This window comes from Syngnathus floridae, chromosome 9, assembly GCF_059516105.1.
Source record: "Syngnathus floridae isolate MCC-2025c chromosome 9, RoL_Sflo_1.0, whole genome shotgun sequence".
NCBI lineage: Eukaryota > Metazoa > Chordata > Actinopteri > Syngnathiformes > Syngnathidae > Syngnathus > Syngnathus floridae.
Genome location: NC_142421.1, coordinates 4671123 through 4690609, shown reverse-complemented (window position 1 = coordinate 4690609; position 19487 = coordinate 4671123). Strand labels below are relative to the sequence as shown.

General features: G+C 44.1%; 1 protein-coding gene and 1 long non-coding RNA gene across 4 annotated transcripts in view; one reads left to right on the top strand and one right to left on the bottom strand.

Moving 5' to 3' along the window:
* Positions 1–19487, top strand: part of LOC148393039 (uncharacterized) — a 22187-nt gene extending 2700 nt beyond the window's left edge. For 2 of the 3 annotated variants that reach the window (XR_015860214.1, XR_015860216.1), the window contains exons 4-11: positions 2176–2266; positions 10855–11268; positions 11537–11567; positions 11786–11938; positions 15930–16041; positions 16243–16373; positions 16437–16488; positions 19083–19487. This is a non-coding gene — a long non-coding RNA (uncharacterized LOC148393039). The remainder of the gene's footprint in view (positions 1–2175; positions 2267–10854; positions 11269–11536; positions 11568–11785; positions 11939–15929; positions 16042–16242; positions 16374–16436; positions 16489–19082) is intronic. The other variant, XR_015860215.1, reaches the window with a different exon arrangement.
* Positions 2809–3571, bottom strand: LOC148393040 (NK1 transcription factor-related protein 2-like). Its single transcript, XM_088385374.1, has one exon. The coding sequence runs from the start codon at positions 3569–3571 to the stop codon at positions 3092–3094; it is 480 nt and encodes a 159-aa protein (XP_088241500.1). The 3' UTR covers positions 2809–3091.

Below are 19487 nucleotides of genomic sequence, written 5' to 3'. Positions count from 1 at the left end.
TGCACGAGACCTCCTCCAGCAGCAGGAATCAAAACAATATTTAGATTAAGTCATTAGCAAAGAACAAGTCCAGTTTGCTCGGCAGTCATTAACATGTGGAACAGGATGGCAGCTGTTTCTGTCTCTTTTCGGTTTGTCATCATACAGGCTGTCGAGTACGGCCGCTAACAGCTGCTCGCTGCAAAATGTAACCCCATGCTGCCATATTATTACTAATCTCCTTTTTGTATTCATAATGAAATTACCAGTGGCCATTCACCATTGAAAAATGAATATTGAAGCTAAAAGTCGTAAAGTTTTTTTGCAGGCATGCTAGCAGACTGTGGCGAAATCCCGAGTCGCCCTCGAAAGGAAAACAATCAATTTTTCCATTTGGTGATTGGCTTTTGAATGGGTTCGTCTTTTAGATTTTCCAGATGATGGGACAGCCCGCTCCAATTCTCAACAGTCGACGCATTGTCTCGTTCTCCTTTTATGTGACTGATATATGCTTTTTATGAATTTTCAAGCTCAAAAAATAATACCAAAGCAATTTTATTTGACTGGCACAATATTCAGTGGCAATTCAATAAAAAGATTCCCAATTGAGCAGAAGCGGGTCCTTGACAGTCGGGCATGATTTAGTGTGACACACCGGCAAGTACTTGGACCACTTCCCAGCCAGCAAACGCTCAAGATAGTTTGGGAAATGACGCGTCTGAGTATGAATGATGCCTGGGTCGGATCTCCATTAAGCTCGTCCGCTCAACGATGCTCTGGCCTCGCAAATCTTTGGACTTTGGGCGCACACGCACGCACATACAGTGAGCGCATAATCACTGGCACAGGAAGCGAGAAGCTGATGAAAGCACATTTTCCGAAGGAAGGCTCTGTGGTTTGGGAAGAACGTGTTATGCGACTTTGTCAAATGGGAGAGAGGGGGAATCCAGATTCTCGTATCCTCTTGAACTTCAGGATGAACTTGCGTAGTGGTTTCTCTCGACGCTTTGGCAGGAAATTGTTTTGTCTGGTAACCATCGTAGCGTGTGACATTTGAGTTAAATCCTTTTTTAGAGCGTCCTTGTTTTGTGTTTTATTTTTAATCCGTTGCATATTCTCTACAGCGTGTTTTTTAACCGAAGCTTCCAATCACCCGCTATGCTAACAGAAGAGCGAAGATTCCCGTTAATTACAGTCTGCCGGAAGAGAGGTCAAACGCGTCCGCACACACACTCGCCCCCGCACGCACACACACGAAGAGACAGTGCTTTAATTAGAGGGCATTATCTCGGAGTGCAGCGCTGGCAGGTTAATGAACTCTGCTGCCGCGAGTCTGATTGGGGAGGAAAAAGACGCAACTGTCTCTTGGCTATCGACTGCCATGAGAAAATAACCTCTCACTTTTAATTGGAATGTTTAAAGTCACCGGCAGGGGGAGTGTGTCACACTGCTGACGGTTTCCTAGGCAACCGGAGGCCAGGACCTTCACTAGCTGGTGATGAGTAGAACAACGGTGGATACTGATGTGATCCAATTGTATGATGAATTATTCATCATAGATGATGGAGATTGTTTTATGGATGCATTAGCAATTTTGGTAACGGAATGATCGTTTGGAGGGGAAATGATGGGATGCAAACTGAATAAAAATGCGACCAAAATAAAAAAAAAAAAACAGATGTTGGATGTCTTGTCCTTTCCGGGAACAGGATGAAGGCGTCTCGGCAACTTATCAAACATACTTTCGGTCATATTTCACAACATGACAAGAGCCTTGTTGTCGCAAAAATACAGCCAAGGCTCGAAATGGAATTTTTCTCACTACACCGGTGCCTGCAAATGCCCAAAAGCAATGTCACGCAACAAGCAGGCTTCATTTAGAATGTGTTTATCCAGCAAAACCGCAGAATTCTTTTACAAGTCTTGCAATGGAAGTCACCGATGGTGTAAATGTCCAAAATGGTAAGGGGGGATTTTCAACCCACCGGTGATTAATTGATTGTTTGTGCAATCCCTTAAAATCATAGCCAGTGTAAAAAAACAACACATAAAAGAGCAGATTGAGGTTGTCTTGCTTTTTGCAGCTGTGAGTAAGCGCCATCTAAAAAAGAGAAATGCATGTCAAACTCTCAGACTGTCAAAGTGATGTCCAGGGAAAATTGACTCCTGAATCTGACGCCTGCTCTCTTTCTGCAGGTAGAGACGGAGGCTGCTGACTTGGACCGAGAATGCGAATCAAAGAGCCTCATTCGAAGATGTCTCGTGAGGAAAAAATGAAGTGGAATGGGTGAGTTTGGTTTATAATTCTGCATTACTCAGTTTTGAGATTAATTTAAACTGCGATGTTCTAATATTCTCCATAAGCGTATTTGGGTTAAGTGGGAAAACATAACCTGACACATTACAGAGAGCACACCACTGTTTGAAATGGGTTTTGGATTAGATAGGTGCAAGGATATAGTGACATCGTGTGGTGGCACAATGCAAGCACAAATGGGGAGTGATTCAATTCCGCAGCAGACAAACCAACGTTTTGATTTTTATTATTGAAATAACACTGGGATTTTTTTATATATATAACGGATTAGCAATGTGAGGTGGTTGGTTGCAATATGCCACAGTTTGTGATACAAGATCTGTTGAATACAGTGTTTCAACAAACACAATGATAATTATTTGTCCCTTTTTTTAATAAACAAACAAAAAAAAAAACAATGTTCATGTTTAGGTGTTTTTAAAAAGTCTCCAGGGCAACATCAGACCATTTTGGTGCGATGTGACAAAAAAAAAATCGGACATTTTTCCCCCCCAGTATTTTCAAATGTATTTATAAAAGTTATTTGACAATAAATGGTCGAAACCCAAAAGATAAAGAATTTTTTACTTTGATTTAAATCACACCAATTGGTGAAATGGTTCTATCTGGCGCCAACGCAGAGTACTGCTTTATTTGGGTACAGCGGTGAAGGAGCATGGCTGGTCACAGTCCCCGTGTTGAGCAACTTTTCAATCTGTACAAAGAATTAATGTCCCCTCTACGAAAAAAGGCTTCTTGTCAAACGTTTGTCCGACCCAGTCAACAAATAATTGAAAGAAGAGTCCAGTCCTCGTCTCATAGGTGTGGATTAAAATAGGAGGGTTGCACAAATCCGCCAGGTAGGAAGGGGTGCAGGAGCCCCCCAGTGGACGAAAGCGGAGCAGCAGTGGCGTGAAAGATGACGTTCCCGGAGCCCAAGTTGGCGAAGGATTGGTGGAAGCCGGCCTGGCCCGAGCTGCACGTGGTCTGGCCGGGACTGATGAGCGGGCCGGGGGCCGGCGGCATGGTGCTGTCTGCGCCTGGGTTCTGCTTTTTCCACTTGGTGCGCCTGTTCTGAAACCAGATCTTCACCTGCGTTTCCGTCAGACTCAAGGACAGCGCCAAGTTGAGCCTCTCGCACACCGACAGGTAGCGAGTGGCTCGGAACTTGTTCTCCAGCGCCACTAGCTGTTCGTAGGTGAAGGCGGTCCGGGCGCGCCGGGGCTTGGCGCTGTTCTGGTCTTGCCGCCGCCTCTTGCTATGTGTGGGAGGTGCGTCCTGCAGGGCCACGGTCATCTGCTCCTCGGCTAGCCGGTGCTTGCTCTCCGCTGTGGCGGTAATCACGAGGGGGTTGGCAAGAACCGGGTGCTCATTGGACTGGCTATCTTCTGGTGAAGGAATGGAGAGGAAACATGAGCCCATTTGTTAAATCACTATATTTTTCCTGGTGATAAATCACACTTTTTTTTGGTCATAGTTTGGCTCGTCCTGCAACTTGGACTTGAAGCTGGATTGTGTTCCGATCGGATTTGAGACTTTTGCTACAGAAAAGTATTTATTTTCGATTAGGAAGAATCCTGGTCAGTCCGTGTCACTTAAAATAAATCTCCTCCATTTATTTATTTTTAACACATAAGGTCACTTGGGAATCAGCAGTGACAGTGCTGAATGGACAGCTCCAGCAGGCAAATCCGCCCACCCCCCTCCAACAAATGTCCATTCTTATTTATCATGTGCAAGTGGACCTCCAGAAGTAAACTCCTCCCAAAGTGTCGGTGCTGGTGGGACTCTGCCACTAATCCTTCGATAATTTATCAGCAGCAGATAGCGCCTCAAATGTCATGTTGCGGAAAGAAATCCCGCCTAAATCCAGCAACGCCGTTTCAGCCGTGACGTGCTAATGGATTTCATATTTGCCCGCGGGTCGATAAATGTCATCTATTTAAGAAGGGAGGGGCGAGCGGGGGGAGTTGGAATCGAGCGATTTTTGGGATCAGACATGGCTGGGGTGTGCGGGTTTGTACCTGCAAGGTGCTGCGAGGAGATATGCAGGATGCGGTAATGGGATATCGATCAAAGCGTCCTCAATGGGACGATTTAAACAATTATCTCAGGCCGCCCGCCCCAATGCCAATCACGCTGCCGGGGCTCTGGGAGACGAGCCTTTGTGGCTTCCTTGAAAGAGAACTAACCGTGGAAATTGGGGGAAGGTCACACAAAGATGGCTCTGATTTCATTTGGAAATAAACAGCTTTAACTTGATTCCACTCACTTGCTGATTAAAAATCGTTCTTTTACAAACCTTGGCCTGAATTTTTATTCAGGATCATTAAATGCGTGCTTGCATTATTTAATTCACATAATGGTTCTCTTGAACAGTCACAATGTCAAGAAAAAACAATATCAATATGATTGATCATTTTTTTCCTTTGTGTATTGTTACAGCAATGGTAAATCGGAAAAGATAGATTGAATGTGACTCTTCTTGTTTTGTTTGTTGAATTTTTTTTGTCTTCCGAAAACGTGCAAATGTGACTTGGGCTGCTATGTTATTACAATCGTGCTGTGTTTAAGTTATCCCCCAAAATTCAAAAACATCTTCCGCAGTTAACGTCATAACCACCTCTACTAACTAAACACAACTAACCTACTAAATGATTCAGTGATTCCCAAGCATTCTGCCTGACAGATTATTGCACAATGTTCAACTTTCTATGCCGCTCATTTTGCTTCAACTTAGTAAAGGTTAGCAGCTAGTCAGTGTTCATTCTCAAAACTCGAAATTATCATTGTGCACATTTTTTTAATGTGTGTTTTTTTTTTTTACAATATGAAACGTAAAGAATATTTCTAGGACATTTTTTAATGTGTACTTTAATGTGTATTTTTTTTTTTTACAATATGAAACTTAAAGAATATTTCTAGGACCTTTTCCGTCATTTGTGTGACTAATGCATCCATCCTCCAAGCAAAATGCATCCATTGGCAAGATTTAGGTTATTTGTTGCAATGCAACACAATTACGTTTTGATATTTTCCCTTATTTACCTACCGTCTCCTTCCGCATCGCCGTGCGTCTCCAAGCTAGTCCTCTCCTCGGTCGCCACTCCAAACTTGCCGTGCTCGCTCGCCTTCTTGCTATTGAATTTGTTCGGGTCCAGGATGTCGATGATGGAGAAGGAGATCTTATTGTGAGTGGACGTCATGGTCACTCCGCAGTGCTTAGACTCCAGCATGCTCAAAAAAAACAAAAACAGAGCCTTAAAAGTGTAGGAGGAAAAGAGCGATGCGTAATTACGCGCGTGTTGCCGGTCCTCTCATAGTCTTGATGCGTCTTGGGACCGGATCATCTGTCCCTCTCCCCTCGTCTGTTTGAGTCCTGCAGGAGGGGTGCGAGTGGGCTCTCCTTTAAAGCATCTGACCCCCACCGGCACCACAAACGTCACGCAAACACTATTAGTGTTTCACACGACCCCCTAATGGGCCCCGGGTATTGCTCGATAATCACCCATGTCATTAAATTCAATAATGCGCGAGCTGAAAGTAAATTGGCCACAGATGGCCCATAGATGGATCCGAGTCACCAAATTGGGAGTTGTTTTTGGTTTTTATTATTATTTGGGGTGAGGGGATGGGGGTGGGGGGGAGATCTTCACGACGGGGTTCTTTGCATTTTGACCCCCTGCAGGAAATCACATTGTTACATTGGACAGCAAAAACTTCCCCATCTTCCTCATTCCAACTTCAAACTAGTCACCTTTGCCCTGTGCAATTTATCAAAATTCAATGACAGTTATGATTATTAGTCCATGATTGCAAAATTGACATAATCATAAAAAAGATTAATACTATGTATTGATATCCAATGCACGTTGTCTGTGTGCACAAGGAAATTAATTTATTTCATTTTAAAATCACAAAATTGGAATTATTGATGTTTCAATGGAAATTATTTGTCTTAATATTTTTTGGATGATTCAACATTTTCGCATTTTATACAAAAAAACACTTGAATAATTGTGAATTCAATTATCCTCCACCAGTATTCCAATGTTCTAACAATAGCTATTCACATTAGGAAGTTAAACAACACTAATATGCATTTTTGACCAAGTGGAAAAATCCATGCAAAGCAAATTACAGGCACACAATGGTGGCCGCTGATTGTTTTCTCACCTTAGCTGATAGATATATATTCACAATCAATGAGCTCCCTGAGCCTCTGCCATTAGTATTCAATATAAAGTGACACGGGGGTTGTTTAAAACCCGGACGCCCGGTGACGGCTAAATGGTGGAACCGCCGCCGGATCGATATTCCCAGCAGGTGTCCGACTCAGATAAAAACAAACCGATGGTGAGCGAGAGCGCCGTTTCAGATAGCTGAGCCAATTACCGCAATGGCAAAGCTTTATTTAACTCGAACTCATAACCTCTAACCATCTTCCAGGATAGATTCCTCCTTAGACACAATATTCTTGTTCCACCAGGTGATCCATGGCAAGGGATAAAAACGTATTATATATTTTTAAATTAATGTTTGTGCCTTTTGTGGTTGTGCAGTGTTCAAACTATGTTATTTTATAATGGCAGATGCTTTCATTATTATTACAGGGATGTTTTTAGGACCTTTTTTTAATGTCCGTCAATCACGCCACAGTTTTTCTTTTAAGACAAAGTAACCCGTTAGCCCGAGTTTCTGTCAAGACCAACCGCATTGTTAACGTAACTTTAAGGTTTTTTGATTTGATTATCGAGGATGAAAACTAATCAGAGTGGTTTTGTCCACGTAGTTTAGTGCATTATCATAGGATGAGAATTTGTCGAGTTTCCTGGAATGTGATCAAGCTAAGTGGTTGCATTCCACTTTGAACTCATCCCATGTCTACATTAGATTTTTTTTAAAGTGTGTGAGGTCCAGATTGTGCTCTTTTCTTCTTTGGTGTTGATGCTCTCTTTCTTATTCTTCCTTCTGCTTCCTGTGTTCTGCATTGAGCTCCGGCCGGTCATAACCCGGCCGGACCGGTGAGCTCCGCTGCTGTTACATAGTCAAACATTTGTTAAGTCGCTCGTCAGCATTTGCATGTGTATGGCGCTCGCGCCGGCACCACTCCGTGCCCTCCATATGAATGGAGCCGACCGCACGCTGGAGGTTTACAACTTCCTACGAGAAAGCCCAATGGCCGGACATCTGTTTGCGCGTGTGAGCGGGACAAAGGAGGACATAAAGGCCCTCGGGGTTGTCTTCACGCCAAGCGGGAAGAACCCGTGCGTCCCGGCGTGCGACATCAGAGAGGGCGGAGCGGGCCCCATGTCGCACACGGCAGGGGAGCCGCCGAGACACACTTCCATCCGAGGCCCGTAAAGTCATCACATGGCGGGGAGGCTGCTAAACGTCACATCATTTGTCTAATGGTGGAGGAGGCATGATGAGCTGCACTTCTGTTTGCTCACTGCAGCGTCCATTGTTTGGTGCTGTAAAGCGGGGGTCCGAAGAAAAGGAACAGCAAGTGGGGGGGGGTTTGACCCCCTGTGCCGGATTCCTCAAACTTTGCTTTCATGTTCCATGCTGGGGTCCGGGTTGTCTTGGCACCGCATTTTAATGTCCTGTTAAAAAGTTGCTGGCTTGAGAACATTTTACATTTTCGGTTTTGAAACCGCCTCCTGACTAATAACTTTGCTCGGGCCCCGTGAGAACAATCCCAAAAAAATGGATGAATGAAAAAGATGGCTGTCCTAGTTTAAATCCGGTATATTTTTTCGATACTGTTGCTTGAAATCGTTCTGTTCAGCCACATCTCCGCATACTTTCACGCTTCTCAGTGTCGTGCACGCGCTGGCGTGACTCTCAGAGACAACAAGGTCAGTGGCGTTGCCCGGTAATTGTCCTAACGGTTTGTGTACCTGTTGGGTGGAGGCGAGTAATGAGAGTTTTTCATTATGTGCGGGGACGGGTGAGTGCGCCTGGCAGATGCTGACAGGCAGCAGATGTGGAAAGTTGGGCGGTGATTTGTACAGAGGGTCAACTGCATCGCATGGCCGACCGATGGAGAGGGAGGCGGCCAGGCGGGGGGGTGTAAATTACGCTGAGGGACGCTGTCAGTCGTGCCTCGCCCCTGTCAGAACAAGGTAAAGGTCAGTTCACGCACCCACGTCATCGGCGCTACCAACACACTCTCGTGTGTGTGTGTGTGTTTGAGAAAATAATCAAGAGATTAATCGATTATTAAAAAAGTCAGAACGTCTGGCATTCCTCAGGGTTCCGTTTTAAGCTCCCTGCTGTTTTCACCATGTAAGTTGTATTTCACTCAGCATTTAGATGCTGTATCAAGGATAACTCGGAGCACTCTGTTTGGAATTCCTCCTTTCAATCAGCGAGACATCTTACCCGATCAGAGTTTTCTGATAAGCCGTGTTCTTGCAACCCAACAATGGCATCCTGTAGAATTCCCAGTAAGCTCCGCCTGATCCTCCTGGTTACAAACGGGGCACCCTGCGACCTTGCCCCTAACTCTCTTTGTGACCTCTTCATTCCACTTTATCAACTACTGCGATCCTCCAGCGCTGATTTGTTATCTATCACCCCCCCCCCCCACACACACACACGCGCACCATTCCAATCTGCTCCATCTTTGGTCGTGGTGCCCGAAGTCATCATCTTGTGTCTTCCAGTGTGCTTGCGTGCTATCTTACATTGTAATGTAACTCCTTTTGTGTTGATTTGATGAACAAACAAAGCCTTTTTCCCCCCTCTTCACTTTTTCCTACTCCGGCCTACTTGTCGGCATGGCTGGCATCCGCAGCGGTCGTACTGTCACTCAACGTAAGCATTGATTAGCCATTGTTCTGAGAAGGTCACATCATAATTCATTAACAGTAATTACACGCGCTGTGCCACCTGCACTCCTCCCTTCGCCCGAGCGCTAAATTACGAGCCAAGCCGCGGCGCGCGGAAACAATGAAGATGTAAAGGCGCGAGAGCTATTAGTTACATTATTTAAATGGAGCCGTTTAAACCTGGGGAGCTGTCTTTATGAAGGGCAATTAGGCACTAACGGTAATTGATAATTCTTGCTAATTACAATTAGGAAATATAAATAGTGGCTGTAGTATTTGTCATCATTGCAGAGGAGCGGGCCGGCGTGGCGCGAGCCGGGAAGGTGTGTGATGGAAGGCGAAAGGATTAAGCTCCATTCATCTCCATCGAGTGCACCAACAGATTGTGTTTGTCCCTTTTATATTTCTCTATTGACCGTTAGCGCTTTTTTCCCCCTTCCACTCTCACTTTCTGTGCCCTTGCCAAATAGTGCACAAGGTTTTTTAAACTGCTCTCTGCCAGGTTTAAAATACATCAAAAATAAATAAAAAATTATTACTCATTGTTAACGCTCACTTTCTTTAGTTGCATACGTTTAATTTCAGTTTCGACGGAATTTTTAAATAAAATTGACAAATTGTTGAGTTGTTCTCATTGCAATTTTTACGTCATGAATTCCTCTTCAACGTGTCCTGGAATAATGTGCCTGGGTGTTTTTACCTTTAGTATAATATAATTCTATATTGCACTGTCAAATTTTCGCTGTTGCACTCATGCAGTACCTGCTGTGGGTCACAGCTCTCACCCAGATACTCACAGGCTGGCATGCAGGCCCCACCTCTTTTTTTCTTTATTTGTTTGTTCAAACAAATACATTTACAATGCATTTTAAAACATTGAAATGTTTTCTGAAGCGTTAATGTATTCTCTACGTACAGTTTAATAAACAGGTTATTTATTTACTTACTGACTTATTTGTAATGATGATTCTGTCATCCGCTATTGTGTGTCATTTCAGATGAAATTTTGGGCTCTCACTTCTAATTAGATGCCTCCGTTGACCTTTGAACCCACCATCTTGCGGAGAAAAATACGCGCTGCTGTCGCGGTCGCCTCCGCAATGACCTTTCTTGCCATTCAGGCTGTGAAAGTGGCGCAATGCAAAGCTAACGGCGTGCGATTGATCGCCGTCACGGCGTTCCCCTCCAGCAGGCGTCCCCCGCCAACGACATCTACTTTGGAGGGTCTTCAAAGGGACAGCAGGCGGGCAGATTTGAATCCAAATAACGCTGCGGTCTTAGCTGAGTAAACGGAGGGAGGGGGATGTTCTGATAGGACTGTCAACGTGTTGTCTCAGATGTTAGCCGTTTTACTGCTTCATTCATGAGGAAAATACTTTGGCGCTCAATATGCAACCCACACAGAATCAGCTCTGCTTTTTTCCTTTAAATAAGAAATAGTTTTAGACTCAAATTGTTAAAAAAAGTTAAACACTCGCTGGCAAATCACGCCTTTTGTCTAAATAGTGCTCATCAACTCACTTCTACTTAGTTATTTGACACTAAGATGGCACCAAAGCACAACGTTTGTCTAAATAAAGCCCTGCAATGCACTTCTCCGTCATTCCTTGGCACCAAAGTGGCAATGGGATTATTTTGCAAGGCATAAAAACAATAAATCAGCAAGTTTTTGAAGGAAGAATCACATCATGTCATTAAAAATAAAATTGTTTTCTTTTATTTTGGGGTCTTTTTATTTTCCAGGTTCATTTCCCGTCCCCTCCCATGGTGGTCTTCAAATGGGGCCCCTATCAAAAGCCCCCCCCATGCACTCTCCCTGTGGATGACCCCCCCCTCACACTCCCCCTTCAGCGGCGGCTGGTAATTGCTACAGTGAGATGTGGATCAGTGGAGCTGCCCTAATCAATAAAGTCTTCATCAGCTATTTCCCCTGATGATTCTCCCTCATTTCTGCCTTAATTGTTCTTTTTCATCCAACAAGCCCGGCACCGTTAGTGTGTGTGTTGGTTTGTGTATGTGTGTGTAAATGTGCATCTCGACGGACCAACAGCGAACGGTGGCCAAGCTGAAGGAACCCGACGAGAACTCTGCGGGAGCAAAGTTTCACCTTCCCGGGGAGAAGTTTGATAACCAAAACCAGAACTATACAGAAATCAGGTAGCCGTAAGTCAGATTCGCCCGACTGAGAAAAAAATAAAAATACAATATTGTTAAAATTGTTTAAAAAAAAGCTCTCTGATCAGTTTTTTTATTATTTTTTTTTGGGAAGAATTTACAAAATAATGAAATAATAATAATTTGAAAATGTGCTAAATCTTCAAATTTCAAAACCTCAAGCCTTCAAGTTGCTTATCTTATCAGTATCAACTTTATATTGAACTTATATTCAAATTGGATTAAATTTATTTTGTGTCATGCTTTACAGAACCTGACTTGACTCATTTCCATCAACACAGGTCAGTTCATCTTTATTTCCATTTTAAAAAAGAAAAAAAAGGTTTTAAAAAACGTTGATTGAAAACAAGAAATTGAAAATGATATAAGCCTTACATTGAGTGTAATTAGATTGCTCCTAATATAGTGACCAATAAGTGTATATTCCAAATGTTTCCCCCTGTGACCTTCATCCCAGCGGAGAATCGGAAATGATTGCGGTATAATTGTGTTCCTTTAGCACTTAATGCCCTTCTGTGCCAGTAAAACGGTATGGGAGCGCCTCTGTCCCCGGGGGGAGGGGTCGCCGTCTTTCACCGAACCATCGCCGCTCATGTGCAGAAGTCCAATCGAGCAGTCAGAAGAGAGATGTCTGGATGAAAGCTACTTTGCAGTGAGTGAAACCCTTTCAAGACACTCCATTAGGTACACTGCGCCATGTCATGCGAGCCAGTGGGTTAAATTGATTTCATTTTGGTCATAAAGTAAAATGCAGAAATAATTGGAGAAAAGAGTCATTCCAATCTTTCTGAATCCTCAGTTGCAACACCAGCCACACATGGCAGATTCTATTCCGTTAAGACTCGGCGTGAAGCTCAAGAGAGGTCAATGCACATTAAGAATTCTTCACTTAAATACTCGAATAAGGCCTCCATCAATAATTCTGGCAAGATGAAAAGCGGCTCATCTGCCCGAGGGGCCGTTGCTCATTAGCGGCGCCTAATAAGAGATGACTGGACATTGCGGCGAATTAATAGCCTTTAACCTTATTGATTGTTTTTTAACTTTCTTACCGTGATTAAAAATATACAGTCACATTTTTACTTCAATTTTGATGTCTGGCAGACATTTCGGTGCGATTTTCGATATCCTTTGTCCAAACATTTTGCTTATGGGAGCATATTTAAAATGCACGTTTGCACAATTGTCCAAAGTGTGTAATAGATAGATATACTTTATTCCTCCCCTGGGGGTAATTAGGAAAATTAAGTCTTAAATCACTCACCAAAAAAAGGCCTAATTTGACCCATTCAAGTGCACAAAAGCATGAAGTCTGCCACAGCGGCGCTGATGAATTTGCCCCTCTCGCTTTTGCCTCTTTGTGCGCCGCGATGATGATTTATAGAAGCTTTATGGTTGTTGACTCGCCGAGGCTTTATGGGCAAAATGAGATGTGAGTTGTCTTACAGCCGGGCCACTCGTCTCCTTCGGTAAGCGACAATAGATTGTGAGAGAGAAGCGCGGCGGGGGGAGGGGGGTCCTTTATCGACACATCCCATTACTGAGGTCTTCACGTTTTACGGCCATTTCCATAAATTCTGGCCCCGGGGACAATCTCCTGGCCTGCGTGGGGCTGATGGGGAGATCATATTGGGGCTGCCGTTTGACGCTTCAGCACACACACGCACGCAGACACTGGCGCGCCACCTGCACTCAGTGATGGAGGCCGTCCCTCCCGGTGTTGAATGAGTTTACAGATGATGAGAGTCTTAGTTCAGGTCAGTGTGTATTTACAGCTCAGTGACTCGGCTCCGTCGCTTTAGAAAGCAAACAGAGAGGCGAGGGTTAACCGATCAGACCTCTGGGAGCAATCACGCTGTGGGGGTGAGAGGGCTGGGGGAAGGGGGGGGCACTATTGTCCTCCCATCAACACTGCACTATTAATCCATTACAAGCAAGCTTTAACTTACCGCTCAATTATGGGACAAACAACGAAATAAGGTTTAGAGAGAAGACGAGGTGAGGAGTTCTGTGTGCCTTTATTTCCATTTGTCAGACTGACGGACGGTCTGTCTCCCTCGTAATGTAGACTATTTATCCAGATCATTTTGCTTAATATGTCAAATATTTGAAACACTCCTCAGTATGTATTCCTGCAGGGCTGCAAAATGCAAGCATATTAGCAGGCTTATCTAAATAAATAAAATGAAAGATAAATGAAAGCCCTTATGTCTGTAAAGGCATGATTTATGGTAGAGTATCTCTTGCACTGGATCTCACTTTTGTGTGTCTCTTCATTCATCAGAAGAGGGCGCTGTGCTCTTAAGATTTTGCGGATCATAGGCCATCTGTACAAATGAACCAAAAAAATACTTTTGTCATTTCCTGTACTTTTCAGTAGTAATATATGACTTAGAAATAATTGCAGGTTGAAGGCAGTGCATGCTCGTGTTCATATTTTTAGTTGTATCATTATTCAGTTGTAAAAGTCTAAAAATATTTTATTCATTAAAAAAAATCTAAAAGCCCTATCATATGATTTAGTAATTAAATAATATCTTTGGCATATGGTACATTTTTGTGGAGAATACTCGCTCTCCAACGTAAAACCAACTTGATGAAATAATGCCATCTGCTGGCTGATTACAGTAGTGCAAGTTGTTTCGTCCCTCTCCCCAAATCATTTGTTGGCGTGTGAAGAAAGATAATTAAGAAGGCCTGTTTGCAGTTGACATGACATGACATGTGTTTGCACATGTCAGACATGTGCACACACACACACACACAGACAGACACACACACACATGCACGCTTCTTTCACCTGTATTTGTGAAACATTAGCGGCATTATAATGCTCTGTCATTGCTTTGCAAACACTGCATGGTGCAGATGAGGAATTAAAATCACTTGTTTCCTTAGTCTAATTTGGCTGCACATCAGAGGATCAGCAGCACCCTGATGAGGGCCTCCTGTTGAGGAGCATTGCTGTTGGCCAGAGACAGGTCCAAGAGTTGTAAATGTCGCCTTGGTTGTCTTATCAAATGGAAGTAACAGTTGAGTATTTCAAAAAAGTCACGTAAATGAAAAAAATAGAGTTAAGGAAACAAGGCAAATTTCGATGCAGTGATGCGCAACACATATTGTACATACCATACCCGCCATGTGTCATGTTATCGCGACATACAAAGGCATATGTTGTCTTTGTTGGTTTTGTTTTTTTTCTCTCTCATTATCTTCATTCTGCCTCAATTGCTACATATTGTGCTTGGCGCCGGGCGAACTGGCTTTGCACAATCCCATCAGAGTTACGGCTCCCCTCCCACAAAACGTCTCAATGCCAAAGACGGAAGGCAGATGACTGCCACTTGTGTGTAGCCTGCACACATGCTTCTGTTGCATGTGTTTCGTGTTAGCGGCCTCTTTGCCAGTGCTCGACTCCCCTCGCTTTTTTTTTTTAACTTACACCCCGAGCCGCCTTCAAACGGTCTTATCTCGACATTGAGGTGCCGTCCTTTGTGTCGTTGTGTTCCCATAACATCGCTCGGACCCGTCCACGTCCCCCCGCTCCTCCTTGGACCTTGACTCACGCTTAGCACCCTCCATAACTTGGGCCGGGGGGCCACCCAACGTGAGAAAGGCAGACACCCCGCCCCCACATCTACTTGCCATTGACCCTCAAAGACCACAACAGGAACCACATTCTTTCCTTTGTGGCCCGTCTTTTATCCTCGACTACCAGAAATAACCTGCGAGGGTGCATTGTGAGGTAGAGACGCTCGTTTTAGTTCGGGGTTCATCGCCACGTGCTGATGAAACACGACAAAACTTTCTCAACTATCCACATGTAGGCTCAGGGCAATTTAATGGTGATGCTTTGACTCCAAGGAACCATGTTGAGGCTGAAGGAAGGAGCAGTCCATCCCTGTCTAAGACAAAAGTAGTTCTTTGCCGCTGTCCTAGCCATGGGCAGTAGTTTTAAGAATACTTTTGACTATTTGTGTCAGCCAAGACAGGCCGCTCCATTGTGTTAAAAATAATTTCCACAGGCACATTCCGGCGCAACTTCACGTATAAAGTCAAACTTAGCGTCAGGTTTGTGCAACTGTCACTCGTGTTGACCCAGAGGCAACGGCGGCAGCAGCTTGCCAGACACAGTGAGACAGGATCTAACAGGACAAGACAGTACAAGGTGTGGTGTGTTTATCTTGTTCGTTAGGCTTCCTTCATTACACACGCACTTCCTGAAATGCCGATAACCTCGTTGGAATGGCCGTAAACATCGGGCCTATTCTTTGCAATGGAGGACGGCCCTAACAGAGAGAGACGTTGCTGCATGGCAAAAGCAGTCAGACGCAAACATGGAAAATCAAAAAGTGTATTATTTTTGAAAACGCATGTCAACAATGAAAAAATAGCAGTGCCTAATGAAAAGGCTCAAGTGTGCGATCCTATTCGAATGCCAAATGCATGCATGTTATTCACATTAGGACAAGCTCATAACTTGTTTAAGTGATGCATAGTGAGCCTCTGATGCAAAACACGTGTCAAGGGCTAAGTGAGAGAAAAAATGTCCCTCCTGGATTGCATAAAAAGAAGAAGAGCAACATTGTTATTTTATTTTATTTATTGCAGCTTCTCTCTTAAATGTTGCATTTTCTCATCAGGTGTGCTTCAGTTGGACTCACGCTCATCAAAAAGTCAAGTGGAGGTCTACTGGGGAAAAAAAAAACGAAGAAAACATGCTTGGTCAGGACATCTGGAGTGGCTCCAGTCAAGGTAACGATGATAAGCTAACGAGGATTTCATCAAAACACCACTGTGATGATTTCAACAGTTTCTTCCCTTGACAAAAGACAGTAATTATCTGTAAGATTTACGACGTTAACATTCATCAGTCCATGTGATGTTGAAAAGTTGCTCTCGTTTGGCGTTTGCCCAAGTCTTAATTACATGTTTTTTTTTTTTTTTTACTTAAAGGTTGTGGGAAAGCGACATCATGGCCACTGCTGCCCTTTACTTGACTCTCTTTCAAAATTGAGAACCAATCATCTTCTCTCTCATGTTTGTCAGTTACGGTCCATTTGACACACCCGGTCCTACACAAACAGGTATGGAGGAACACAATGTAATCATGAAAAGAAATCTTCTGAAAAATGATCTTCTCTCTTCAGCGTCCTCGCCTCGCGTCCTGGAACCTGAGCATCAATCGGATGATGATGTTGGGTAAATATTTTCATCCAGAAAAATGGCACTTTGACACACAACTGTCTAAACACCCCAAAAAGTGAGCAGCGTGGCTTTTTAATTTGGCTTTTACCTCCACATGGCTGCACTTTAAAGTCCTGCAGACTTCTGGTGGGGGAGCAGACATAAGACACACATTTGAAAACACTTTGCGGGCTCTTTGTGGTGGCCACAAACACGACTTTGGCCTCCGTGTTATGCGCAGCCAGATAAAGTAGTCGAAAGAAGTTTTCTTTGTTAGCATGACGCCGTAATCGGATCCTACCAAGAAAGACAAAAAATAAAATTGAGAGAATAATAATAATAATGAGGATAGATGATTGATCAAATTGGCTTTTTGGGGAAGTGCTAGACTTTCCCCTTGTAAAATTGTTTTTCAAAAGTTGAAATTTTCTTCTCTGAAACTATAAGTCAGGGCATTTAACGCGTGAAGTTTTACACAAAGAGCAACCTTGTTGTTTTTATCAGCAAAGAAAGAAGACCGAGTAACCGAGGGGAAACAGAAATCGAACGAGGACTGCAAGAGTGACTAATGTCGAAAAGTGGAGCGAAAGCTCGTAAAAATGGCGACACCCAATCAATCCCTGGCTGAGGTCCCGCAAGCCGCACCACGCCACTTCAGACTTTAACGAGGCCTGTTGGCATGTGTGAATATTTGCCGTTGCCAACAAGAACTTTCTTTGTTTATCCGTTGACTCACGATTGGATCTCGTTGCCATCAGATGGCTCTCGCATGTGTGTATAAACACGTCGATGTTACGCTGTCATTTTGGTGATTGCGCTCGACTTGCCTCAAATCCCCAAACCTTTTTCCTAAATCGTTTTCTTTTCCCAGGATGAATGAAGTCTAGCTTACTTTGTTTATTTTTGTTAGCCCGTTTATGGCATTTTGCATTGCGTGACGTTAGCATCAAGCTCGCAGAACTTTAGTAAATGTGGTTCTGGGTAAATACACAAGACTTGATTCGATTTCTCTTTTGTTTATTTTTGCTGTAAACTTCAACTGGGAGTGGCAATAAATATCTTAAAGGTCCTTTTTTCGAAAGAAGCCGTCACTATCTGCCAAATTCCTGATGAGGTCAACGCAAAAAATTGCTCAAAATCGGCAAAAAACTCGGGTCATTCAAATCTCAAGGCACTAAACAAATAATACTAGAAATATCGGATGCCACGAAACAAGCTCGGATTCCGGTAAATGTCGCAAATGAGATTGCGGTGGGATGTTTACACATCGTAACCTTTGGCTGTTCTCGTGACTTCAAGAAGGACTTGTGTTTTGTGTCCTCGTTTTGATTAAACGAACTGCTCTCTCACGGCTTAAGCCAAGATGCCAGCCCGCTTTGTTTGTTTATTTACACATAGAGTGGATAGAAATCACAACGGTTAAAAAAAAAAAAAAACTTTCATTCCGCAGCTGAGCTGAGTGTGTGAGGCGGGTGGTCCCCCGAGATGGAGCCCGCCATAATAGTCGGGGTGGAGCGGGCTGGCGAGCTGTGGGGCTTTCCAAAACGGCATTGCGCTCAATTTGAAAAAGCTGCACCGACGACGGCGGAAGAATGCCTTTTGTGGCCGTCTCACGCTGATGTTGGCTGGAAAAATCCTGCAGCCGGCCTTGTAAATGTGCACAGTGTTGTTCAAGTCGTAACACCGCCGCATTCTTGCGTCCATCGCTCACTCCACTTGGCCCCGTTGAGTCGTTTCGCTTTTGCGTGTGGAAAGTATAGATTCGCAATTTCAGCTCTGTTTCTTCCGATGGACAGTAAGTCTCAATCGCTTAAAGTATTTGGCGGGCTGGGTGGGGGGGAAAAAAGTGGCGGACGCGCGATAGCTTTATCAATGCTTTTCTAAGCCGGCTAATGGTCCTCCTTCCCGGCCAGATCAAACACGACTATCTCGACCTATCCTTGACTCGGAACCGCACCGACGCCTTTTTGTGCCCATTCACACGGATTCTAGATTAGTGCTTTGGTGGGAACTCTTGAGGAGGAAGCTTCCATCAAACATTTGAATGATCAAATAGTGATTAGCGTGTCCTTGAACTTATTTCCACTTCAAAATAGTTTTGTGCCTTGACTCTTCCTCTTCACCTCCTTAGCTTGGATAATAACAAGAACAACACTCTCTCTTTTTTGCGGTTGTTTACTAAGCAAAATTCGCAAGTAGATAAGGGACGGATTTAATGTGGACCCAGTTATCAGTTTCACGTCCACGGCTTATCTCGCCAACGGTTTAATGTCGGCGCCGATAACATCTTCTAGCGCTGCCCTCTCGTCTGCACGTTTACATATGTGTGACGGAGGCGGGCGCCTTTCCTGTGGACGCCCGTGCTCCAAACTCTCGCCATCGCCGTACTCTGTGATTAGCCTCGCCTCCAATGTGGAATCCGCACGCGATGCAAATGTAACGACAAAAAAAAACGTACAGCGCAAGATCAAGATTTTACAAATGTTTTAAAAGACACTTGGGGCTGATTTAAGTTGCATTTTGTGTGCACCATAACAGCTAAATGCTGATTCACCATGTTTGGTTTGAACAAATGTGCCATCTGAGACCAAATTGAAATCTCTCCCCAGGTGGCGGCCACGGCGTTGGGGGTCATTTCAGTCCATTCGAACATGAACAGGCAAGCGGGTCAAAGGTATCGGAGACAGCTGTCCGCCTCCATCTTCATCATGGCCGCCGTGCCCGTGAGTAATCTCTGATTTCACTCTGATTACATCTCCAGAGGCCTGACTCAGCCATCTTGGCTTTGGTCGCGCATACGTGGTCGCTGATCGTAAATACAATATGTGCATACGCTACATCACTGGAGTTCACGCTTTCATTTGCGTTCTGTTCAGTTTTGGCGTGTTTGTAACAGATCTCGCACCCTGGTGAAAACGCACAAAACTTTATTTGTTCATACTCTGAATCGGTGTCCTAATTTGGGATCCTGGAATGTTTCGCTCAAGTTATCTAATCACTGAACCCTTCCCAAC

Excerpts from the sequence above, each read along its gene's own strand:
- LOC148393040 (XM_088385374.1), bottom strand. The coding sequence starts at position 3,571 with ATGACCGTGGCCCTGCAGGACGCACCTCCCACACATAGCAAGAGGCGG.